We start from the raw sequence: 26552 nt of genomic DNA on the forward strand, positions 1-26552 counted from the left end.
CTATGGGATTCTCCAGGCAAGAATACTGGAGTGGGTTGCCATGCCCTCCTCCAGGGGATCTTCCTGACCCAGGGATCAAACCTGTGTCTCTCATGTCTCCTGCTTTGGCAGGTGGGTTCTTTACCACTTGTACCATCTGGAAAGCGCCATCTTCTTTGACTCCCTGGCTAATTTGTCTCAGGACTGTCCCCCTGGGTGTGCTCACACACCTCTTAGTCAAGATGGATTTCATTGCAAAGGCATATGGAAGGAAAATAGCAAGACTTACTATGGTCTGGCATCCCCTGCCTTTTTGACCCTGGGGAGACTTTTTCACACATGTAGCATCTCCCTTGCCCCAAGCATGGAAAATGTATGACCTCTTGATTTCCTAATAGTGTCTGGCTCCTCTCTTTTGTACCCAATGTCTGGTTATCCACCCCACTCCTGTTGTTGTTTCTTGTATAGAAGTGCAGATCTTGAAATGTAGACAAGAGTCCAGTCATAAAAAGGTAACCTGGAGCCCGTCTGTCTCTTACCTCAAGAAATGTAAACAGGGGACTGGTAGTGAGTGTCCAACCTGGAGCCTGTCTTTTTCTCAGCCCAGGAGTTGTGAACAGGAGGCGAGTTGTAAATATCTAGCCTGGAGCTTGTCTATCTCCTGCCTCACTATCATTGTATCAGGATGTCCTTAGGCCAAAGGTCATAAAACAATAGTGCATGGGTGCTCAGTCATGTCTGACTCTTTGTGACTGCGTGGACTGTAGTCCTCCAGGCTCCTCTGTCCGTGGGATTCTCCAGGCAAGAATACTGGAGTGGGTTGCCATTTCCTTCTCCAGGGGATCTTCCCAACCCAGAGACCAAACCCGAGTCTCCAGCATTGACAGGTGGATTCTTTAGCACTGAGCTGCCTGGGAATCCCATAAAATGATAAGCTTTGAGGCAAATACAGTCCCCAAGACAAGTCTCCACACAGAGCAAAGTACTTTTAAAATGTATTCTTAGATGTCAGCATTCAAACATTAGTAAATTTCACTGAACCCTGGGTCTTCCATTTCTCTTGCAAAGTCAGAAGATCTCTACACACAGCCCTGACATTCCCGCATGGCAGCAGAAGGCTCAGGGGAGTGGGAGCTGACCCCTTTTGAGCTGGGCTTGGGGTGCTCCCTCGAGTTTTTCACAACCCCCGAGTTCTCTGTCTTTCAGAGAAGACCTCCTTTCCTCGTTTATGTCACTTCCCTGGGCCCAGAGGGTTTGGATTTTTGTGTCAACCCCCATCAGCCTCCAGAGAAGCTCCATCATCCCAGGCTAGTTGTGCTGAAAAAAAAAAAAAGGGTGAATTATATGGATAAACTGAATTCTATTACAAATATCTTAGATAAATAAGTTGTATTGAGATGTATTAGATTAGTGTATTAGATGCAAGTATTGTAATTTATTGCTCACGTAGGTAGAGGTTTTCATGAGGCAGATCATTTAAGAACAGCTGTCATTTCGCCATGGGGGCTCCTGTGTTTTGTTACCAGTCTGGAAATTTTTATATCCAGGATTTTAATCAGCCCATGTCACACTGGCAAGGACTGCGAGATGATCAGGGGGATGAATTCCAGGGACTTCTGTGCTACCGAGGCATTGCTGCGCTTCACTGCTCCCTCTGTGACTGGCTCAGCCTGGCTAGGCTCTGAGTCGCCCATCCTTCTCTGGAAATCTCCTCTGAGAAGTCTGGATACCCAGCCTTTTCTTGGCAGCGCTGAGCCAGTCCTGTCTTTGCCAGATCTTAGGTTGGGGCTTTCAACCTCCGTCTTTTCCACATTCAGATTTTGGAGGAATTGGTGATGAGGTCATTGTTGGCATTTTCTTTTTCCCTTCCCCTGGAGTCTCAGAGACTTAAAACAAAACAAAAAAAACCTCTCAACTACTTCTTTTTATACCTTGAGTCCCCAATTCACAGCATGCTTTGATACAAAAGTTTCTCAGGGAAATCTTCAGAAGTACTTTCAAAATCAGTTTGGAAAACACAAACCCTGCAGATTTCTCATTCCCCTGAGAATATGCTTATCCTGCCAAAATGCCTTTCTTTTATGTGACTAATTGCTGTGCAATCCCCAGACACCTAAGCTTGTGACTCTAGCCCCTTTGCCAATGGAACCTCATTCAGCATGCTTCTCCCCACCAGGTTCAGTGTCTGCTGTCCGAGCTGGTACAGGAGGCTGAGCAGCACCATATGCTGGGCTCTCACCAGATAAACAGCTCTTCATCCCTCGCGGGCCACCGTTTGATGCATAGGAAGCGCTTGGATCTTTTCCTAAACTCACAAGCGTTGGTGGTGCTTTGAAAAAAATCTCCCAATGTCGAGGGCTACAAAGCTAAAATGAAAACATTCCCCAGAGAAGCGTATGCTAAACTTTACAACAAACCGTAATCTTGGGCCTAATTTGCTGGTGTGGTTTTGATAAGGGGCACAGTTTTGGAAGCATTTGTCTGTCGAGGTAGAATCAAACCTTGTCGAATATGCTTCAGATGGGGATTTTTTTTCTTCTCGTGGAAAAGAGCCAGAATTTTGTTATTTCTTCATGGAAGCAGCCTGACTAGCAGAATGCAGTCGTGGAGTGGTGATGCTTGACTGATGAGGGGGAACATGAAGTTGGATGGAAGCGGGTGTCAGCTTTAAAAAAAATTCATGAAGTAAAAAGTCCCAAGTTAAGTTTTATTTGGGGCAAAATGAGGACTGTAGCCTGGGAGATGGCACCTTAGATAGCTCTGAGAAACTGCTCCAAAGAGGCGGGGTACGGGGGGAGGTCAAAATCACCAGTGTGATTCTGGTGAAGGGGGTATACATGCAATCAAACACACATTTTTTTTAGAAGGTTGCAGCTAGTCATGAGGAACTGTCGTCATCATGAAAGATTCTAGTGCTTTTCTAGATATGAGGAGGTACAAGAATTGGGCTCATAAAATTGGCTCCTGAAAAATATCTAACTATCAGACCTGTCCTGCCAGTTTTTCCCCAAAATACAGAGTGCCTCATTTCTGCTCTCCACCCTGAACTCCTTTCAGGCGGTGTTGAATATTGGCAACAGCACGATTTAATACTTGTAGAGTTGGATGGCGGGCTTCCCAGGTGACGCTAGTGGTAAAAGAACCTGCCTGCCAATGCAGGAGACATAAGAAACTCAGGTTTGATCCCAGGGTCAGGAAGATCCCCTGGAGGAGGGCATGGCAACCCACTCCAGTATTCTTGCCTGGAGAATCCCATGGACAGAGGAACCTAGTGGGCATAGGGTTGCACAGAGTCAGATGTGACTGAAGCGACTTAGCAAGCTCACACAGAGGTGGACGGCACATGCCATTGGCAAGTGCCAGTTTGTAGTTGACAGGGCATCAGTGGGTCTGCAGCGGAGGAGTGTCCCGGGCATCTCAGATGAAGGTGAGCTGAAGGTCGGTGAACCTGAGGCAGCCAGCGAAGCCTGAGCATCTTGTAAACACCATACAAATCCTGCTGTCCTAACAGTCGCTGTTGTTGACAGTGTTTTGCACAGGCACCTCTCTTCTCCACTCATGCCTTCTCAAGGGCAGGGACTTGGGTCTGCTTGTGTCCTCAGAGCCCTGCTTGGACCTCAGTGCGTATCATCACTGAGTTTTAACCTCGGACTCTCTGCGAGCTCTCTGTACCTTTGAGATGGATCCTCATCCTCCCCAGGCTGCAGAGTTGCATTCTCTGAGGTCTCTGTAGCACCAAGACTTTAAGATTCTATAAGGAAGAGTGTGTTTTGGATGAGCTGGGAAGGGAAAGATGTGAAATGGTCTCCATTCTGCCCACACTGGCCCTGAGATCTGTCCTTGCTAGGAGGACTGGATAATCAGTCAGTTCTGGGCTGGGCGCTGGGCACATTGCTTTGGAGGGATGAAGAACTGACAAGTCCCAGCCGTGATCTGACTAGGAAAATGAGATTGATCTGCATGAAAAGAGGATTAATAAGAATAAATGAGTCTGAGAGCAAAGCCTCATGATCAGACCTCGACAGTGAATGAGGGAGTCTCCTTAGAGTGGAGGCTTTCAGTGTGGTGCTGGACATGATGGATGGGGAGAGGCTCACAAGACCTGCCCGTTACTGTTGTATGATATGAGCAGATATGAGCGGAGCACTTCATCTCTCATTTATTCTGTGCAGTTCCTGTACATCTACAAGGTACTGGGCCCTGTGCCATGAACTTGGGCTGCAGAGACTTGAGTAATGCAGCATGCTTGTCCTCAAAAGACTTGCTTTATGATCTCAGAAGCAGAGAAGTAAGCACTCATATATTAACTCATAGTCTATGAACGTACATATGTGGACAGACAGAAGGTTCCTTGAGTCAGGATCCATGGACTTGTCTCCTGGAAATCTTCATGAGAGTAATTTGACTTTGCATATTCATTTTTTTGGCCCTAGTGGTAAAGAACCCACCTGCCAATGCAGGAGACATAAGAGATGTGGGTTCGATCTTTGGGTCAGGAAGATCCCTTGGAGAAGGAAATGGAAATCCACTCCAGTATTGTATTTGCAAGGGAACCTGGCAGGCTATATAGTCCATAGGGTCACAAAGAGTCAGACACGACTGAAGCGACTTAGCACCCTTTCGTTTTTTATAGTAGTCCACAGAATGATGTGTAAGCAACATGCACCACTGGCAGTGGGCTGCTACATGGTTTCAGTTCTGATGCTTGGTTTTGTTTTTCGGTGGTGGTGGTCGCTTGTGGGATCTCAGTTCCCCACCCAGGGACTGAACCCAGGCCCCTGGGCAGTGAAAGCAGCAAGTCCTAACCACCTGACCACCAGGGAATTCCAGTTCTGATGTTCGGCTTTGTGTTCATGATTGTACAAGGGGCCGAAAGGACATGGAGCTGTAGCACATGAATAGTTTAACTCCTGAGAATTCAATTTCATGCTGGAATTCTCTAGGCAAGAATACTGGGATGGGTTGCCATTCCCTTCTCCAGGGGATCTTCCCAACCCAGGGATTGAACCAGGGTCTCTGCATCACAGGCAGATTCTTTACCGTCTGAGCCACCGGGGAAGCCCCACAATTATATGCATTTGGCCCCAAATAACATTGTGTGCTTACCTTCCCAGGTATCCATATACACATATACGGGTAGAAATTGTGCATCTTTTAACTGATTACCTTCGTTACTCTGCCTGGTCATGTATTCATCACTATATATTGTCATAACCTGTGGGGCACACAGGCACAGTGGTACTGGTCTCCACATCTTCCAGAGACGTGTGATGCCTTCTTCTGGTGGCTAAGCAAATCACTGGTGATGGTGTCATTAACCTCTGGCCTTCAGGAAGATATTAGAGACTGAATTATGGCCACTGAGAAACCCTTGACTAATGAAATGTTATAAGAACTGGAAAATACATTTATAAAAAGTGTAGGTGATAATAGTACACAGAGAGAACCAACATTATAAATTGCTCAAGAGTTCTGGGCAGAGAGTTACATATGCATATACTGCCCATCTGTGCAATTATATGCTACACACACACACACACACGTGTGTATGTATATCTCATATGCATACATGTTACTGTGCATATTCTTTATATAAAAATGATACATTCTGTGCCTAGTGAATGAAAATAGGGATTTTATTGTGCAATACTGGTTAGTTGCAAATTTTGCTTCAGTTAACTTTAAAACCCAACTACCATTTGTGTGAGTCATTAAGAAAAGAATGAGGTATTTTATAGGCAAATGCTCTATTTGTCCAGGTGAAGGCCAATTGATAAAACAGATGAAAGAGCAGAAACTCAGATTAAGTTACCTGTTCAGAGTCACACAGTGCTGTTAAGCCCAATTCAGTAATGTTCTAGGGGGAAAAAAGATGATCAAGATGGTATGTTTACTTATTGAAGGGAAGGGATAGACAGCTATGATTCAGAGAAGTGGATGCCTCTGACCAAGGGAAGTCTAGCATAGTCTGGGGAAACCCTGGGGACGGGAGCACTGTTGTGTCCTGGAGCAGCAGTCCCCAACCTTTTTGGCACCAGGGACCAGTTTTGTGGAAGACAATTTTTCCACAAACTAGCGGGGCGGGGGGGGGGGGGGGGGGGGGGAGATTGAAGGTGGGAGGAGAAAGAAATGACAGAGGATGAGATGGTTGGATGGCATCACCGACTCAATGGACATGAGTTTGAGTAAACTCCGGGAGTTGATGATGGACAGGGAGGCCTGGTGTGCTGCAGTCCATGGGGTCACAAAGAGTTGGACACAACTAAGCCCGAGCATGAAGTTCCCCAACCAGGGATTGAACCTGGGCCCTCAGCAATGAAAGTGTGAAGTTCCAACCACTGGGCTGCGAGGGAATTCCCTGTTCTAAAGCATCTTATTGGATAAATCTTATTGGATAAACTTTAATGAGGTGACTTAGTCATCACAAGCACATAGCTCTTTGCAAGAGTCATGATGCAGGCCTCTTTTTAGTAAAGCAGCTTAAATTTAACTCAAACTGATTCCTTTAGCTACAACAGAATCCCCTAAGGGCTCTGAATGGCAGTCTTGATTACACTTTGGCCTGAAGGCTAAGACTTTTGCCTTGTAGAGGAAACAGGAAATGGGAGTGTGTAACAGTGGTTCCCCTCCTGAGCCAAAGATGGCAAGAGTTGCCCCGGGGCTACTGCTGGCTTTTCCCTAAGCAGCTGGTGGAATTCACAGAGCAAGCCAGTGGGCACAAGCTCCCCGTGTATTCACAGGCTGTAAAAGCTCAACCCTCTCACATGAGCCCCTACCGGGCCTTTCTTAAGTCACTACAATTTGTCACTTGGATTCTTTTTTCTGGCTTATATGGCATCTAGCAGAGTCTACCCTGGGGAAGCAAACACTTCATTTCTCTTTCTCCCTGTGTGCATGTGTCTTTCTCTAGATTCCAGGTTAGTTTGTAGCCCTGCATTAGCAGTTCTCTGATGTGTTTGAGAAAAGTTTTTATTTTTTATAAGATTTTTTTTTGATGTAGACCATTTTTAAAGTCTTTATTGAATTTGTTGCAATACTGTTTCTGTTTTATGTTCAAGTTTTTCAGCCCAGAGGCATGTAGTCTTAGCTCCTTGACCAGAGATGGAACCTGTACCACCTGCATTGGAAGGCACAGTTTTAACCACCAACCGCCAAGGAAAGTTTTTAATTTGCAGTTTGGTAAAGGTGGGAGAAGTGCTCTTTTCAGCTGACTGCATCTTTGAACTGAAACTGGAATGTGGCTGACATGATTTTGTCTTTGATTTTTATCAAGCAGAAGATAAACCAGGCTCCTTATTCTTGATTCTTTAAGTAATTCTTTAAGTGAAACCTAAGAATGAACTGAATATAGCGAGGGGATCAGTGGTTACTATAGCAACTATTTGACCAAAAGAAAAGGACAGCGTCAGGTCAGAATATGTCGCTTGGGACCCTGGCCCTCCATTACTGGCTAGATGACCTAACTGAGATTTAGTCTCCTCATCTGTAAAATGGGTAGAGAATCACTTTCCCACAATGCCCAAGTGCAGGATTTTTTTCAGATTAAGGGCCAATTTTTATGGGCTCTCACCAGCATTTTGTAAAAAGTGAAGGAATAGAATGGACTGGAATGAAATGGCACAGAGCAAAGTGGAGTGAAGTAGAATGGGATGGGATGGAACAGAACAGAAAATTCTAACTGGGCTCTCTCACTGTTTTTCTTTTTTTAATATTTACGTTTATTTAGTTATTTATTTGGCTGTGCCAGGTCTTAGCTGTGGATATTGGATCTTCGATCTTCATTGCAGCATGCAGAACCTTTAGTTGTGGCATGTCGTATCTAGTTCCCTGTCCAGGGATCAAACCCAGGCCCCCTGCCTTGCAGGCAATGAGTGTTAGCCCTTGGACCGCCAGGAAGTCCTGTCATCACTGCTTTCTTACCTTGTTCGATTTTCCTTGTAAGCCCATCTTGCTATCTGATTTTGAGTATAATCTTGCTAGCATGGGAAAAGAGTGCAATTGTATGATGGTTTGAACATTCTTTGGCATTACCTTTTTTGGGGATTGGAATGAAAACTAACCTTTTCCAGTCCTGTGGCCACTGCTGAGTTTTTCGAATTTGCTGGCATAGTGAGTGCAGCACTTTAAGAGCATCATCTTTTAGGATTTGAAATAGCTGGAATCCCATCACCTCCACTAGCTTTGCTCATAGTAATGCTTCCTAAGGCCCACTTGACTTCAGTCTCCAGGATGTCTGGCTCTAGGTGAGTGACCACACCATCTGGTTATCTGGATCATTAAGACCTTTACTATACAGTTCTTCTGTTTATTCTTGACACCTCGTCTTAATCTCTTCCACTTCTGTTAGGTCCTTGCTTTTTCTGTCCTTTATTGTGCCCATCTTTGCACCAAATGTTCCCTTGGTATCTCCAATTTTCTTGAAGAGATCTCTAGTATTGCATTTATATCTATGTGTGTCAAGTTTGTCTGTCTCCTCCACTGGACGGTCAGCTCCATAAGAGTAGGGACTGTATTGTTTATCACTCTATCCTCAGCACCTAGGACAGTTCCTGGGTCTTCACTGACATTAAATACATATTTATCAAACGAATGAATGATTTATCCTTATTTTACAGATGAGGGGTCTGTGACAGAGAAAAGCTATGTCACACAACACCGGGACTCCAAGCTTGCTCTTTCCATCCTTCATTGATAGGATGGGAGGGTGTACGAGCTGGAAACTTCAGGTACCCTTGGGTTTACCAATGGAGCCTGGAGATGGAGAGTGACTTGTTCAGTGTCATGAGGGGAAGAGTTGGATGAGGAGCCAGGTTGCTGGCCTTCAGTCTGAGGCACCAAGCTGCTGCTTCCAGCTCCCTCACCCTGGACTTGAGGACTAACTATCAGGCTAGTCTGAACTAATCCATACCTCCTGCTTAATGACACATCACTGGTGGCTTGGGGCCAGCGTGGAGGCAGTGATGGGCCCAGAAGGGGCACCAGGGATCTTTTGGGGTGGTGGGAGTATTCTGTGTCTGAGTGTGGGAGTGGTTTCGTGGTGCACACACCACCCAGCTCATCCAGCTGTGCCCTCCAGATGGATGCTGTGCACTGAACTTAAATTATACCTCGGTAAGGGTCATAAAAAAGTCCCAGTGTGTGTGTTTGGGTCTTGTCTTTCCCAATCAGGTCCTTCTGTGGGCTGCATGAAGAGGGTAACACACAATGTGAGGAGCCCTCTGCCCCCATTCAGAGGACCTCTGCCCTGTCACCAGCTGTGATCCCTGCAGGAGCTGCCTGTCCTGGGCCTTACTTTCCCCATCTATAATATAGGGACATAACACTTATTGAACAGGGTATTCAGAGGAATCAATGGCTATCATCCTATGTAAAGTTCTAAAAAAAAAATGCATGATGCTAGTAAGCACTCAATACATGATAGCTATTGGTTTTCTTTGGCATTTATTGGCATTACCTTTTTTGGGGATTGGAATGAAAGCTAACCTTTTCCAGTCCTGGTTACTTTTTACTTGTTTCTTATCTGTTCTCCACCTGAAAGTAACCTGCTTGAGGCCATGGACCTGTCTCTTCTCATCTACAGTGTCTCTACTTCTAGCACAGAGATGACATATAGAAAGAGATATAAACCCTCAAGGTCAACTAAATATTTTTTGAGTACCCGCTGCTCCTCAGACATAATGCACTTGCTCAACTTGGTAATAAATACAAAATGTTTGATTTGATGACAATTGAATTGAAAGATGTTTTTTTCTTTACATGCTTCCTTTTTGCCTATCTTCATATGGAATTCAGCATTAATTATGATTTGTGAGAAACATACTCTTTGATTGTATAGCTTTCCTCCCATTACTCAGATCTTTTTATTCTTCAGTAATGCACAAACACACATAACATATATTTATAAAATTAGAATGAGTGTGTCCATATAATTTTAACTCCACCATTTTTCACTAAATATTATTTCCTGATTATATTTCCCTTTCCTTAAATTTTATTTAAATTTATTTTATGATTCCTGGTGTTTCATTTGTGTGCACTGTTATTTATTGAACTAGGCATTTCATACAGAATATTTTTATTTTCATTATAAATAGCACTGCAGAAGGCACCCTTTATTTTATTCAGCTTAAACAAACACCATTTACACTTCTTAAACTGCTCTTGCCAAGTTGTTGAGGAGGTAGACTGCAGCCATTACTCTTGACTGTGTGACTTTTTTTCTTTCTAACTCATTTCTCCAGGTGGGGGGAGAGGTCAGGAGAGAAGCCTTATAAAGCCTCTATGGTGTAGACACAGATACGTCAATAGTGTGGCAGACTCAGAGGGAGGGTGCTGATACACAGACTCAATTCTTGCTTCTTTTCTAAATAGAAAACAAAGCCAGTGGTGTATTTTACAAGATCCCCAAAGGAAAACTATTTACACTAGGAGACCCCTGTTTGCCCCTATTACTCTAAAGTACTGTAACTGCAGAAGTGTAATTTGACAGTAGAACAATGAACCTCTAGAGGCAGCCTTCCTACGATGACATTGGCAAGTCATCTGGCCCATGCTCGCAGATTAACATGACACGAATCGTCGTTTTCAGTCTTCACATTCCCGTCCTCAGCTCTTCTTACATTAGAATACACAGCATTTGGTGTTGCTTCAGGGCCTCAGAGAGCCCTGAAGGTATCTTTACGATGAGTGGTAGGAACCTGACTCTGATCTTTACCTTGCACTGTCTGTCTGTCTGCTTCCCCAACACACATGCCTCTATGATGTGACATGACTCAGAGATCTCTCCATTTCGGTTCCTAGCCTAAAGGCCAAATTCATCCCTGGAAATCCACATTTATCAGATTTTTGACCTCAACTTCCTGAGCATTTGGACTAGGTTTCCTCTACCTGTCTGCCTCCTCTCATGATATCCTTAATGTGATAACCTGGTGCACATCACCTCATCCCCCTTCTTATCCAGATTCAGGCTACTCATGGAGCAGAGGAATGAATGGGACCCAGAGGAAACTGGTGATATAATCACATTGAACATCTAGTTATTGAACACTTTCTATATGTCATCTCTGTGCTAGAAGTAGAGACACTGTAGATGAGAAGAGACAGGTCCATGGCCTCAAGCAGGTTACTTTCAGGTGGAGAACAGATAAGAAACAAGTAAAAAGTAACCAGGAGCATTCAGAGAGTGATAAATATTGAAAAGCAGATTATAAAATACAGCACAGAGCAATCCAGAGTAACTAATGTAGTGTGGTACTCAATCGCTCAGTCGTGTCCAACTCTTTGCGACCCCACGGGCTGTAACTTGCTGGGCTCCTCTGTTGTGGGATTTTTCAGGCAAGAACACTGGAGTGGGTTGCCATTTCCTTTCCCAGGGGATCTTCCTGACCCGGGGATCGAACCCACATCTCCTGTTGTGTCTCCTGCTTTCTCAGGTGGGTTCTTTACCACTGAGCCTCCAAGGAAGCCCTGTTCTTATGAATGGCTGGACAGAAAAGAGGAAGGGGTGTGTGTGTGTGTGTGATGGGGCCGGGGTGCTGGTGTGTGACTGGGTGGCCCAAGACAACCAGTTATATCTGCCTCAGACATGAATGACAAACAGATCTCAGTCATTCAGTCATGGGAAGATGGTGGCAAGGTGTTCAGTTGGGGATAAGCTCAGGAGAGCTCCAGGGAGAGAAGACCCATGACCCATGAGGGAAGAGCCTGTGCAGGGGCCGGGGAGAGGAGTGCAAAGGGAGCCTGGAGAAGTTGGCTTGTCCCTAGGTCTTATAAGTAAGTACCATGACCCTAGGTCTTGTAAGCTGTAATCAAGATTTTGGACTTTGTCCTGTGTAGTGAGGGAAGTCTCTAGAGGGGACTGGCATGAGCAGGCAGAGGAAAGAGCACCCAGCCTGGTATCAGTAGTCCTGGGAGCTGGCTGGCATCATTACACACATAGGTAAAACCCTGGGAAGTGATGTTCCCTTTCTCAACACTGGATTCAGTCTCCGTGCAATGAGGATCATGATGCCCGCCACATGCAATTATTGTGGATATTAATGCTTCCAGAGAAGAGGAAGAACCTCACAGGCAGTGAGTTCCTATACCCATAAGAGATCCCTACTGCAGTCGTTTCTTGTTAGTTACACTAGTTATGTCCTATAAAGTCCCTGCAAACACTGAATTAACAAATACTAAACCATTCCTTCTAGAGGAAACACACACACATACGTGCATCTCACATAGGTTATAATAATCCTGCAGATTCAGGAGAGTTGAGGTCTGTACTGGAGGGAGGTAGGTTGGGGAAAGTTCTAGCAATGGGTGAGGCCCACTTGAGCTGGGAGAAGGTGAGGGCAGAACCCTAATGCATCCATCGCAGCGTTCTTGTCAGTGAGGAACCTTGTTCTCTTGAGATAGGTCTGCTACTGCCACTGAGTCCAGGGATGTTTAGGGGTCTTATTGCATGTCTCACACTGCAGTGCTCTGGAGGGAAGGCAGAAGTTTCTCTAGAACAGATCTGCCACCCATGGAAGGGCAGTTGGCTCGGCATTGTGTCAGCCTCACAGGATTTTAAAATAAAAACACGGCTCTCCACTCGTTTGTCTGCTTTAGTTGAAAATCTTACTCTGGTTGCTCACATTACAATCCTGGGCACAACAATACAGATTTATGTCCCTCAAACATGCCTTAAAAGACAGCTGATTTGCTTGGTTCATCATTTTTCTTCTCTCCTTTAGGAAGTAAAGCAGACAAAGAGAGAGAGATAGGCGAAGTGGCTTCTTTTACACTTTGAAAAGTGATGGAAATATCTTTTTCAACTCCCATTGGAATTTCAGGGGGAGAGACGCATTAGCTGCCACTTTCCACTGCCATCTGGGGGCAGAATTTTTGCTGCTCGGAGTAGTGGAGCCTGCAGGTCAGGGGACTCTGGAGGGCTAAGCTCTGACAGGGTGGGAAAGCACTCCCCGAATGAACTCAGCCTGATGCGTAGTTACCCATCAGTACCCCTGTTCACTGCTTTGTAACCCAGGCTTGTCAGGTTCGTGTCACTGTGGTTTCATCCCACCTTCCTATTACTGGCCTTGCTTAATTCTGCTTAAAGATTCCCAGAGATGTGGTGACATGGTGCGGTGGCAATGACAGGGGCCTGTGTCTGAGGTTCTGATGTAAGGATGTAAGCATCATTTTAGTTATTTTCTCCTCAGTCTTTGATTTCACCCTACAGTGAACCAAGCTCATCTTTTCCTTCTTGTGGAAGCAAATACACATTCATATCCTTTTTCTAGGGGGACAGGACAGGTGGTGATGATACCTCCCAAACAACGTGGAGGTTTGCTCTTAGAGTTTGCACCTTGATACTGCTGGCATTGCTCTGGGCCGTTCACCTGGTCACATGGAGGAAGCAGTTGGACTTGTGCACCTGGGGTGGGAAGGGAGGCTGGGTCGCAGATACCGATTCAGGTGAGGAAGAGAAGGTCTTGAGTGAGTCTTCTTTTGTGGCTTGGGAAACAGGCCTCTTGGTGGCACTCCAGGTGAGCTGGGGACCACTGCCAGCAGGCCAGTATCCCAAAAAGTAGTGTGTGACCTTGAGCCAGTGACACATCACGTGGCTGGCCTCAGGTTCTTCATCTGTAAAAAGGAGGTTGCAGACCCCTGGCAGTTTTGTGATTCTGTGCTAAACTGATTGTTGCTTTTGTGTCTTCTGCCCATAAAGTGATCTCCTCCCCCTCCCCATCCAGATACGTAAAAGACATTCATTCTTCTGATGGTCTAGGAGAGAAAGCCATCAACATTTTCCTTGCTTCTCCGGAAGATGTGAAGTGCCGCGGGGGCTTACATTGTCTGATACCTAACCTGCGAATGCATCATGTTAAAAGGGTGCCTGCCCCGAGTGCTGAGTCAGAAGTCCATAGCAGAATGCCACATCCTCATCTCCATCCCGTAAAATTAATGCAAAACGTAATGGGGCAAAAGATTGTATCCATGTTACTGATGCATTTCATGAGTGTATTTCTACAAGGGTCTTAATCTAGTGCAAAGCTCTCTTGGTTTTTTCAGGAAAAAAAAAAAAAATCCCCTTTACAGCTCAAATGAAGTGTTGTTTTAGTAACATATGGATACCTTTTAAACATCTTCAGATAGGGCGCACTAGTGAAATATGCTGCACCTGGGGTTTGATTAGTGGTGGTTTGAGTACATAAAGGAGGTGAGGAAAAGGAAAAAAACACACAGAAAAGGCAACAAAGGTTATGAAACTCCGTTAAATTATGTTTATGGTTTTACTTGTCAGTAGTTTGTAATACAGAGTGGTTTTCCTGGAGTCTATTTATCAGTATTGTCACCAATTAGTGCCTACAAATTACCTTTTGTTCAAGCCACGTTCTCCTGGTTGTCTTGGGGCCTCATAGATCAGAGCTGTTGCGGTTCATGAACTTTTACTGTCAGGTCTCACATGAACTTTTTCTGCTGCTGCATCTGGCGGTCCTGTCCCCTCCCCCAAGGTCTCCAACGGCTGTGATTCGATTTTTGTGAATGGGAAGGAGATGAAGAGCAAAGTGGACACGATCGTGAACTTCACCCACCAGCACTTCACCTCCCAGTTAGAGGTCACGGTCTGGGTGCCCAGACTCCCCCTGCAGGTTGAGATCTCGGACACGGAGCTGAGTCAGATCAAAGGATGGAGGATCCCGGTGGCCTCCAATCGAAGGTGAGGAACTCAGGGTGAGGGGGTGACCCTCAGAGGGGGCTGTGGGTCTGAGGCTCCTAGGGCTTGGATCTGAGGCAAAACGTCCTCAGGGACCCAGGCTCCAGCAAAACTGCATCTACAGTGGGTAGTAACAGGAACAGAGTTAAGACAGATCTGACTTGGGTCCTTATTCTGAAAGGAGAAAATTATAATAGGAATAATATAGTAAGTTCCCTACATACGAACACCTGTGTTGTGAACTTTCAAAGATGCCAATGCACATTCGCATAGTCCAGTCCCGTAAACTAGTTCACGTGTCTGGCACGCGTTGTCACATGGGCACACCTTCTACAGGTGGCTGAGCTTTTGTTCCTGTATAGAGTACAGTAGTACAGGGTCTTTGTTTCAAGCCCAGGAGGTCCGGAAGTAAGCATAAAAGCAGTGGTGATGTAGCTGATATTGTTAAGGAGTACCAGCTGTTGCATAGTACTATTGTACTTTTCAAGGTCCTATGCTGTAAGATTAAAAATATTTTCTTTATTTTCTCTGCTTGTTTTTATGAATTATTTGCATGAAAAGTGTTATAAACCGATTACAGTAAGCTACTCTATAGCCCATTGTGTCAGTTTGGTACCTAGGCTAACATAGCTGGACTTACAAACGAACTTAAACGAATGCACTCTTGGAACGGAACTCATTCGTATATAGTGGGTTTACTGTCATATTATCTACCTCATAGAATAGTTGCTAGGATTCAATAAAATGATGCAGCACATAAGAAGCGTACAGCACAAGGCCTGGCATTTAGGGAATAGCTCTATTCCCCATTACCCTAGTGTTCTTTCCTGCATTATCCATTCTCAGCTTTCTGCTTGTAAATGTCAACCATCCTTAGTGGAGCACAGTGCAGTGGCTAAGCTGTGAACTCTGGAATAAGGCCACTAAGTTTTCACCCTGGCTTTTCCACATTTGGGGTTTCTCTGGTGGCTTAGATGGTAAAGAATCTGCCTGTAATGTGGAGGACTTGGGCTCGATCCCTAGGTTGGGAAGATCCCCTGGAGAAGGGAATGGCTACCCACTTCAGTATTCTTGCCTGGAGAGTTCCATGGACAGAGGAGCCTGGCAGGCTACAGCCCATGGGGTTGCAAAGAGTCATACACGACTGAGCAACCTTTCACTTTCCCATGTATAGCTGTGAGACCTTGGACAAGTTACTTAACTTCTCTCTTCCTGTTTCTTCATCTGCAAGTTGGAGATGACAGTAGAGTGACTGAATAGAGTTGTTCCAAGAATTCAGTGAAATGATACACCCTGCAGCAGTCAGAATTCTGAAGATAGCATTTATTCACTTTACAGGAGCATGTAAGGCAGGACCCGGCACATAGTCTAACTCGGGACATGTGAGTCTCTGCCCCTCTCTCCCCTGACACAAGACCCTGTCCACTGAGGGCGCCACAGACCAGTCAGCAGCCACCAAACCAGGTCCTCTCATAAGGGACGCTTGACAGGTTCATCTCAAGGGGAAGTTTATGGAATGGCCAAGCCAGAGAGGGTTTCTCAGGGCAGGTCATGGGCAGGCAAGTGGAGGAGAACTTGTGTCAGGACAGGGGGAAGGGCCGGGGTGCTGAGGAAGGAGGAGAAGTCAGGATGCAGGTGTCAGATGTGTTTCAGTTGTTTTAGCAGCTCTGCAGGTCGGCAGTCACTTAGGTCAGGTGGGTGGGAGATAGGAGGCATACTCTGGTCACTTTAGGGCTCTGAGCTCAGAGAAAGCTGGTTCTGCGAGATCAAAGGGCCCTTATCCAGGTGACGGTTCACAGGGGCCCACCTTGGGTGTCGTCACACCTGGCTTACAGCTCATGCTCATCTGCAGGATGTCAGGGGCATCATTCTCATCTCCACCCGCAAGGGAGGTGCCCAGGCCTGGGTAGGGGTTGACCACTCACTCAAGGCCAACAGGAGGGAGTGGCCACTGGCGACACAGGGCTCTTATGATCCCAGACCTCATGTTCCCTCCTGCAGCCCACCTTCCGCATCATCCCTGCACAGGGGTTCATGAGGAAATTGCAGATTTCCAGGACATAGGACAAAGGTGCCATCTCTGCCTGGGCAGTGCTGGTCCCCCCAGCGCTGGGCGGGGGAGGCGGGGCCGTGCTGGGCTCCTGTGTCCCGAGCCTGTGGTAGCACACGTGACGCTCAGTGACCACCGCACAGGGTCCGGGGAGTGAAAGAAGTGGCAGATGGTGGGTGACCGCTGGTAGGCAACCCTGGCAGGAAGAAAATCCAGTTCACACCAAGCATCACAGTCACAGGGAATCTGGACAAGGAGGTAGGGGAGACCCTTCTTCCCCAGGATGACGTTGGCTCTGCTGTGTGTGTGTGTGTCCCAGGCCTACCCGAGACAGTGAAGACGAGGAGGATGAGGAGAAGAAGGGGAGAGGGTGCTCCCTGCAATACCAGCACGCCCTCGTGCGCGTCCTCACCCAGTTTGTGGCCGAGTCCCCCGACTCGGGCCAGCTGAGCTACATGCTGGGCCCTGACTGGCAGTTTGACATCACCGACCTCGTGATGGATTTCATGAAGGTGGAAGAGCCGAGAATTGCTCAGATACAGGATGGCAGGACCCTGGTGGGCCGGGAGCCGGGCATCACCACTGTGCAGGTACAGGCACCCAGCCCTGGCCACCTCCCGCAACCCTGGTCTGTGCTGATAAGTGTCCAGGCGGATGCTGGAGGACAGCGTGTGTACGCATGCATCAAAGATTTATGGGCAGTGATAGAGGGTTCATCAATTCTAACAGTTCAAACTCAAATTAAATTTTGTTTTACATTTTTTTTTAAAGAGACTTCCCAGATAGTCCAGTGGTTAAGAATCCACCTTGCAATTCAAGAAACATAAATTCGATCCCTGGTCAGGGAACTGGAATTCCAGTAAAATTGAATCAACTAAGCCTGTGGGCTCCAGAGTCCGCTAGCCACAACTAGAGAGTCCGTGTACACCAACATCCCACGTGATGCAACTAAGACCCCATGCTACTAACTAAATAAATGAATACTTTTATAATAGACAATAGAATTCACAAAAGTTCATAGAACAATTGAAAAATGTAAAGTAATGATAATAAAATTATATTGTATTTTCCCCAAAGAAGGTCAAAGTCATTTTCAAACCTTATTGTCTAGAGTAGCAAATAAAAACCTCGAAGAATAATCAAAGAAAAATGTTTTCCTTTTAGAGAGTTGAGAAAAAATATCTCATTTCTTTTACCAAAGCTAAATTTAACACACAGTCTAAGCAATCTTTCCCCTAATGTGACCCTTTACTTTTTATGTGTCACTAACAGAAGACAGTAGAACCTGTGAAAGCTAGTTTTATTTTCCTCAACTTGAGCATTAACCATTTAGCTATGTTTTACATTGAACAGTGGACCAAAAAAAAAATTAAAAACGTATTGCACTAAAAATAATAAAAACCGCTCTCCACTTTACTATAGTAACAGTAAAACTGTTTTCTAGCCAGTGGACAGGATCATTCTGCAGAAAGAATGCAGCATATTTTTAAATAACAAATTAAAAAATTACTGCTCATGGTTCAAGTCAGATTTTTAGGTGTTGGCCAAGTCAATTTTTGACAAAGCTGGATTCAGTGTTACATTCTGCATCACTCTTCTGTTGCTGTGTAACAGATCAATCAAACAGCACCCGGCATGAAGTTCTGAACGTTGGGAGTCCAGGTGAGCTTGGGGTACCAAGTTTAGGGTACCACAAGGCTGCGATCAAAGTATGGGTCAGGCTGGGCTTATGTGGGGCTTTGAAGAAGTGTTTGCTTCCTGGCTCAGGTTGCTGGAAGAATGCAGTTCCTCGTGGTGCAGGACTGAGAACTCTGTTTCCTTGTGGACTATCAGCCAGAGGTCATTCTCTGCTCCTAGAGTTCCCTCCATTGCTCCTCACGGAGCAGATCCACCACCAGATTCTCACTCTTTGAATCTGACTTTCTCTTCTACCAGTCAGGGAGAAAGCACTCTGATTTTAAGGGCTCGTGTGATTCCATGAGACCCACCTGACTAACCCAGTATGGTCTCCCTATTTTAAGGTCAACTGTGCCATATCCTATAACATAATTGGGAGGCTGATTTCTCATCATATTCACAGGTTTGAGAGATTAGACAGAACCTTTTTGGGGGGACAGGTCTAGAAATTCTGCCCACTAGATATGCATCTTTATTTGACACTTCCCTGGTAGCTCAGATGGTAAAGTGTCTGCCTACAGTGTGAGAGACCTGGGTTCAATCCCTGGGTCAGGAGGATCTCCTGGAGAAGGAAATGGCAACCCACTCCAGTATTCTTACCTGGGAAATCCCATGGACAGATGAGCCTGGTAGGCTACAGTCCCTGGGGTCACAAAGAGTCGGACGCGACTGAGCAACTTCACTTTCTTTCTTTCTTTCCTCATTTCAAGGGTTTCCCTGGTGGCTCAGTGGTAAAGAATCTGCCTGCCAGTGCAGGAGACTAGCGTTCAATCCCTGGCTTGGGAAGATCCCCTGGAGAAGGAAATGGCAACCCACTCCAGTATTCTTACCTGGGAAATCCCATGGACAGAGGAACCTGGCAGGCTACAGTCCATAGGGTCGCAAGAGTTGGACACGACTCAGTGGCTAAACCACCACCACCACCTGCTTGCAAGCTAGACTATTAAGAAAAATGGCTTAGGAGAGTAAGATTCTCTTTCCCACCTTGCTCACCTGGTTTATCCAGGGATGACACGGCAGCCCACAAAATGGTGATGAGTGGTCCATGAGTATGTGTGTTACTCACTCAGTCGTGGCTGACTCTTTGGGACCCCATGGACTACAGCCCACCAAGCTCCTCTGCCCATGGGATTCTCTAGGCAAGAATACTGGAGTGGGTTGCCATGCCCTTCTCCAGGGTTGAGTGGTCCATAGTGAACATCTAATGCTCACTGGAAGGAGTAGGAGTAGGAAGAGATGGCTGAGCACCAACCTTTCAAAGAGCTTTTACTGCAATTCTTCCATCTTCACAACTAAGTATTATTTGTTGGAAAAATGTCAGTCTTTGGTGCCCAGTACCAAGGTAGGCAATTTTTAGTTATTACCTCTAAATTAAATCAAGCTTAAAAAATACAGTACTGTTATCATGATATGAATCAAAGGAAAGAAAAATGGGCCAAGATGACATTTGTACTTAAAACTCCTTCACTTGGAGAGCGTAATTGAACAGGATCATGACTTAGCACACACACACTCATGACTTGCTTACATACACAATTTCGCTACATACACTCATGTCACAGGAAACTAGGAGAACACTTTGGTGGGAACACCAGTTCAGGAGTTTTGAATGGTGTGAGGAGCAGACACTGAGGTTTCTCACTGACTCTGCAGGTCCTGTCACCTCTCTCTGACTCCATCCTGGCTGAAAAGACCGTGACCGTCCTGGATGACCGGGTCACTATTGCGGACCTGGGTGTTCAACTGGTGGCCGGCTTGTCTCTCTCCCTGCAGCCTCACAGGTTGGACAAAAGAGCCATCGTCTCAACAGCAGCTGCGCAGGATGTTCTTCAAGCCCCACAGCAGGTAAGGTTCCAGAGTCCTTTTGTCGGTGGACAATTGGGACCTCTTCTTTCTGTCACATCTTGTAAAGGAGATAAATAGAGCACTCATAACTGGGACTGGTGATTCTTGAAGCTTCTACCTATTTCTTATCCAGTCTGTCCTGTCTCTGAGAAAAGTACTCAATGGCTTAGACACATTTTTCTCATATGTTCTTCTTGCTTTTGAGCAGCCTTACCTGTTTTAGACACTGTCTGCTGATAGACCATGACCAAAGGCTCCCATATTTTTACTTTTGCCCAAGCAGGTGCCTATTGACTCTTGGAAATTTCATTTCAGTTACTTGAACAAGCATGGCTAATAGGCATCCAATCACCACTGTTGACAATGATTGCCAACTCTCAAACTCTCCCCCTCTTTAAACTTTGACATGTCATTGATAAAGATACCAGGTCACTGTGCCTTTCAAGGAAACCAGTCTTATGATGCATCCTTCCATAAGCATGTCCAACCAGTGCATGTTTTGCTTTGTCAGCATTGACTTCCTAATAAGGAAAGTTCAAAGCAATATTCTCTTGAGCAGGCGCCTGACTAGTTGCATCTGAATTTGATTCAGATAAACTGTTTGATCTTTCAGAATGGTTTTAGAAGGGTCAAAGTCAAATTCTGTTGTCTGGCATGTGGTAAATTACAGTAAGTCCCTTACAGACGAACCAGTTCCCTTCTGAGAGTGTGTTCGTAAGTCCAGTTTGTTCCTAAGTTTAACAAAATTAGCCTAGGTACCCAACTAACACAGTTGGCTATATAGTACTGTAAGGCAGTCATCTTATAATACTTTTCACACAAATAATACATAAAAAACAAGCAAAAAGTAAAGAAAACATTTTTAATCGTACTGTACAGGACCAGCTACGCCACTGCCGCTGCTTTCACACTTGCTTTCAGACACCCTGGACTTGAAATAAAGACGCCGTCCCACTGTGTTCTATGCAGTACCGCGCCGTGAAGGCCACCAGAGCACACCCGCTTGTGCAGGGTGCATGCACACGACAGTACGTGCCAGATACAGGACCTGACTTGGGTGACTGGACATGCGAACACACGTTTGCATCTTTGAAAGCTCGCAACTCGAACATTCATATGTAGGGGAGTGACTGTAAAATACACTTTAATGCATTTGCTAAAGCATATTGTCTGTTTCTTACATTAGTAGGGCTGTGGCTTATGGCTCATGCCAGTTCAAGGCAAGTCAAGAGCTGTTCACAATGATAAAGCATAGAAATTAATTCTCAGTTTGTATGTTTAAATCATATTACATAGAAAAATCATATTTACATTTGCAAGTTTTGAAGGAACCTGATTATAACATAATGCATTGGTTTCATTTCTCTTAGGAGGCCATCGTCAGTTCTTGGATTTTGTTCAGCGATGGTTCGGTGACACCTTTAGACATTTACGATCCCAAGGATTTTTCAGTTACTGTCTCATCTTTGGATGAAATGGTGGTGTCTGTCCAGGCAAGCCTTCAGTCCAAATGGCCGGTTGTGGTTGCAGAGGGGGAAGGGCAAGGGCCCTTGATTAAACTGGAAATGATGATCAGTGAGCCCTGTCAGAAGACCAAGAGGAAGAGCGTTCTTGCCGTGGGGAAAGGGAATGTCAAGGTCAAATTTGAGCCCAGTATTGATGAGCACCAAGGAGGCACCAATGATATTGAGGGCATAAACCGGGAATATAAAGACCACCTCAGTAACACCATAGATCGTGAGGGAAACCAGGAGAGAGCAGTTCAGGAGTGGTTCCAACATGGCGCCTCTGCTGGCCATGAGGAAAGTACCAACAAAAGCACAACCCCACAGTCTCCCATGGAAGGAAAAGATAAAAAGATGCTCAAGAGCGGTGGTCCAGATGCCTTCACAAGCTTCCCCACTCAAGGGAAGTCACCGGAACCCCATAATCCTAGTGACCTCACAGTGACCTCCAGGGGGCTCACCGACCTGGAGATCGGCATGTACGCCTTGCTCTGTGTCTTCTGCCTGGCCATCTTGGTTTTCTTGATCAACTGTGTGGCATTTGCTTGGAAATACAGACACAAAAGATTCGCCGTGAGCGAGCAAGGCAACATCCCCCATTCCCATGACTGGGTCTGGCTGGGGAACGACGTGGAGCTTCTAGAGAACCCGGTGGACGTGACCCTCCCGTCGGAGGAGTGCACCACCATGATTGACAGGGGGCTGCAGTTCGAGGAGAGGAACTTCCTTCTGAATGGCGGTTCCCAGAAGACTTTCCATAGTCAGCTGCTCAGACCTTCTGACTATGTCTATGAGAAAGACATGAAAAACGACCCTCTGAGTTCCACAGGCCCCAAGAGGAAGAGGGTCAAGTTTACTTCCTACACCACCATCCTCCCAGAGGACGGCGGCCCCTACACCAACTCCATCCTGTTTGACAGTGATGACAACATCCAGTGGGTCTGCCCAGATATGGGGCTGGGGGAGTCCCAGGGCTTCAGAGACTACATGGAGAGGCTGCAGGACCAGATGTGAACTCCTTTCTCATGTTTGTATTCACCTTTATGCCTTCTGTTTTTTGAATGGTGGAGCCGTGAGTCTGATCAGCAATAGGGGATGATTTAACAGAGCTTCATTTGTGGCGGTCTAGTGGGATCCCTTTCAAAGCAGGTATCAGAGAGAGCAAAGGCAGCTGGGTTTGAAGCTAGGCAGTGTCTCTGAATCGGCCACGTGTGGGTCCTAGAAAAATTCTAAGACAATGATTTTATCTGCTGCCTGGTACTAGCTCAGTTCCAGTAGAATAAACCTGACCCCACAGACATTGTTAATCATCTCGTGGCAAAACAGCCGTGTGGAATTAGAAAAGACTTGGGTTTGATTTTTCTACTCCTAGACCTTTTAAAGCACAGTGGACATTTCTTGCCCTTGGCCTGAGATTGGACATACCTGAAAGATGCTGAATGTAGCCGCCCATATTTGTTACGAGCATTGCTCATTATTTTTATATATCTTTGCACTCGCCCCTGGTTCCTTTGACCTCTGCAATTCTTTTTGAAACAAGAAGACAAGAGATTTCATTCTTTTCTCTGAGACCTGTTTGATTTGCATATGAGTTTTAGTCCCCATGATTTGCCGTGTCCTGTTATTTCCTAGGTGTCTGTGCGGGAGTTCAGGGTCTTTCCAGTTTTCCACACTTCATCACTTGGGGCAATAGCTAAGAGGCTAATCCTCATGCTGTCTTTCCTTTTTTGTGATTGAACTTTCTTGTCTCAGATAGGGACATGGGATTTTACTTAAAATGTTAATGTACTGTGAGGGGGGGCCATCTTCTTTACAGTTTTCTACATGATGCTTAAAAACTTTGGAGAAAAATTATGAACTGTGAACCTTTTATCTTCTGCTTGCAGGAGTCATGAGGACCTCCTTCTTGGAGTGCATTTCCGAGGGCAAAGCAGTCCTCAAAATAGTTGTATTGATACTAATGCTTTGTGGTCAACACCATTTGTTATCCAAACTGAAATCAAGGTCTAGAAATGATACGCACAGAAAGGAAATTGCAAAGAAAGTACCTTCAGACCAAACTTTTCTTTTCCCAGAGCAAAACTTTATTAGAACAGTAAGTGGAATGATGTTTCAACTTAGTAACACATAGAAATCTACCCATTCAACGATTTCCACCCCACCACCAAAAAAGCTCATATATAAACACACACACACACATATATATATATATCCCCAGTCATGACTCTGGCAGAGGTAAAATGTATACAGGGTGTACATTAATCAAGAAAAGCAATGGTTTTTTTTTTCTCCCCAAAATTCATAAAATAAATGACTATTCCGGAAGCTTGAGAATCAATTGTGATGAAAAACTATAGGTATTGGGAAATTAAAATGGCAAGCGAGAGAGAGAGAGAGAGAAATTTTGCATGATTCCTGCATAATTTTTAAATAAATAATGTTTTTCAAAGAACAGCATGCCTGGTCTCAAGCAAAGCAAGAAATTCAGATTAGGAAACTATGGCAACATTTTATTAGGATGTGATAGCTGGAAAAACAGACATTGGATGAGTATACCTCATTCCAAGCTTTCTTGAACCATTTGCATCTCAGAGAAGTGGAATTTTAATGACCCAAAATGGCCAGGACCTGTCGGAGGTGTTGAGACTGTTCCTTGACTCTCGATGGCTGATGACTGGGCTGTTCACAAGGGTGTGATTCAGTGGTTCTCTTTTAGGATGGATGGGAACATGACAACCAGCCTCCTCCAGCTGTGACATGGCAGACATAGTATTCTCCCTGTGTCTCTTACCCACAGGACTACAGTACATTTGTAAACCATGCCTAAGTTACCAGTGATGCACTGCCTGACCTCCAGGGGCTGGTGTTCAGTTGCTCTTGTGTTTAAAATGGGGGTTAGGAACTGAAGCTGGTAAGGTTGCCCAAATCTTCCAGTTTTATTGGGAAATGAAATCAGGAGACCCAGGTATTGGCTTCCAAAGGAGTTTGCAGAGAGATGGCTGACATCTTGTGGGAAGAGCTGCTCTGGTAGCCAAAGGAAGCTGCTTCTGCTTTTCGAAGGGCTTGGTGGGGGGGGGTCGCTCAAAGCCAACTGTGTAGGGCTGGAGAGAAATTCATGGAATTAGAATTCCATGCTATGGAAACAGAGCTGTCCATATGAGTCCTGCTCCCCCTATAAGATAGTGTCAATTTTCTTTCCCTTTGACAGTCCAGACATAATAGGGGTTTTGTTTCTAAAACTGAGGAACCTCAACTGATACAGGTAGTGTCTCACACACACAGCAGGCTGCCTCCCACTGGTAAAGTGAGTTTCCATGGGAAGAATTCAGGAGAAGAGGAGCCTACCATTGTCCTGAGGAGCCTTATCCAGGAGCATACAAGTTAGGCCACCTTCTATGGCCTGAGTGCTTGATGTGATGCAGAGAGCACACTGGGGAGAATTAGAAGGAACCCTTGGTTTATAGCTCAGTTGGTAAAGAATATGCCTATAATGAGGGAGACCTGGGTTTGATCCCTGGGTTGGGAAGATCCCTGGAGAAATGAAAGGATATACATTCCAGTGTTCTGGCTTGGAGAATTCCAGTCCACGGGGTCGCAGAGTCGGACTCGACTGAGTGACTTTCACTTTCCCTTGGTTTCTCAACGGGGCTGGGAGCTGACCGTGGTCCTGAAGTTGCCTCCTGTGGGTAAGCTGGCGTCCCCCAGAGTGATGCAGGCTTCATAAAGCACCTGTGCTGGCTTATGTTGAGATTCAGTCAGCTCAAAACAAACATCAAATGGAAGGTTTCAGGGGAAGGGTCCCTTTTACCACACAACACACACTTCCCTATATTCACACATACATACTTATACCCATGTGTGTGTGTCTGAATAATGAAGAGCCAGAAATTCAGCTATTTGAGGGAATCAACACTGTCAGTTGTTCTCAGATTGGGCATGGATAACTACTCAGCTGAACAGAATTTCACTGAAGCTCTTTCTGCTCTAAATACTTCCTACTGACTAGAATCCATGTGTTATATCTGCTTGGTTTCCAACCTGGTTAATTTAAAACAATTAGGAGCTATACTTCCAAAATATTTAAACTAGAATGGGGGGAATGGTGTAAATTATTAAGCCTTGAAATACGGTTCTCTGGGCGGGGGGGATGGGGCGGGGAGGCATGCATTTGCCTGGATTTTCCAGGTTTTTATGGCTGAGATATGCAAAGCATTGGTGTCAATAACCCGAAATAAATGAGATAGATAGAATCCCTTTCTCTCCCTTAAAAACGGGGTGCTCAGGCTCCCCCTGAGGCAGACACCAGCAGCCTCTAATGGGGACAGCAGGCTATGAGCTCTGTGAATCACACAAGGGGCAATTCAGATGCCATGTGAGGACCAGGTGACCTACAACCATGGAGGATGTGAAACTACTGTCTCCAGGCCAGCGCACAGCTATCAAGGAGCAGCTGCCACACAACATTATTGGAGTTTAAACCTGCAGTGTTACATTTGAGAGAAAACAAAAAGAAAAGACACTGGAAGTTTTCCCCGGAAACTTTCCCCAAAGAACACACAAGGTACTGACCTCAGAATACTCCATGTGAGCCCAGAGAGGATCAGTGACCCCTGGGGGTTTCCTGTTGCACACTAGCCAGCCTGCATTCCCAGGCTGTAATCATGCTTAGACTGTAGGCAGAGAGTTTTTTATTTATAAAAAATTAATGCTGAGAAAATAATGGATTAACTTTTGTCCCATTGCCACTTCCGAGGAAGAAGTATTTTGTACCAGGGTAATTTTAAGTTTTAGGAATTGTGCATGTTGATCA

The 26552-nt window shown here is 45.5% G+C and overlaps 1 protein-coding gene across 1 annotated transcript in view; it reads left to right on the forward strand.

Moving 5' to 3' along the window:
* Nucleotides 1-25832, forward strand: part of TMEM132B (transmembrane protein 132B) — a 383545-nt gene extending 357713 nt beyond the window's left edge. Inside the window, exons 6-9 of the mRNA XM_061142113.1 lie at nt 14463-14668; nt 17035-17305; nt 20046-20237; nt 21608-25832. Coding sequence (XP_060998096.1) covers nt 14463-14668; nt 17035-17305; nt 20046-20237; nt 21608-22756 — 1818 coding nt within the window. The 3' untranslated portion in view covers nt 22757-25832. The remainder of the gene's footprint in view (nt 1-14462; nt 14669-17034; nt 17306-20045; nt 20238-21607) is intronic.
* The last annotated feature ends 720 nt before the right edge of the window (nt 25833-26552 follow it).

Source organism: Dama dama, chromosome 5, assembly GCF_033118175.1.
Source record: "Dama dama isolate Ldn47 chromosome 5, ASM3311817v1, whole genome shotgun sequence".
Taxonomy (NCBI): Eukaryota; Metazoa; Chordata; class Mammalia; order Artiodactyla; family Cervidae; genus Dama; species Dama dama.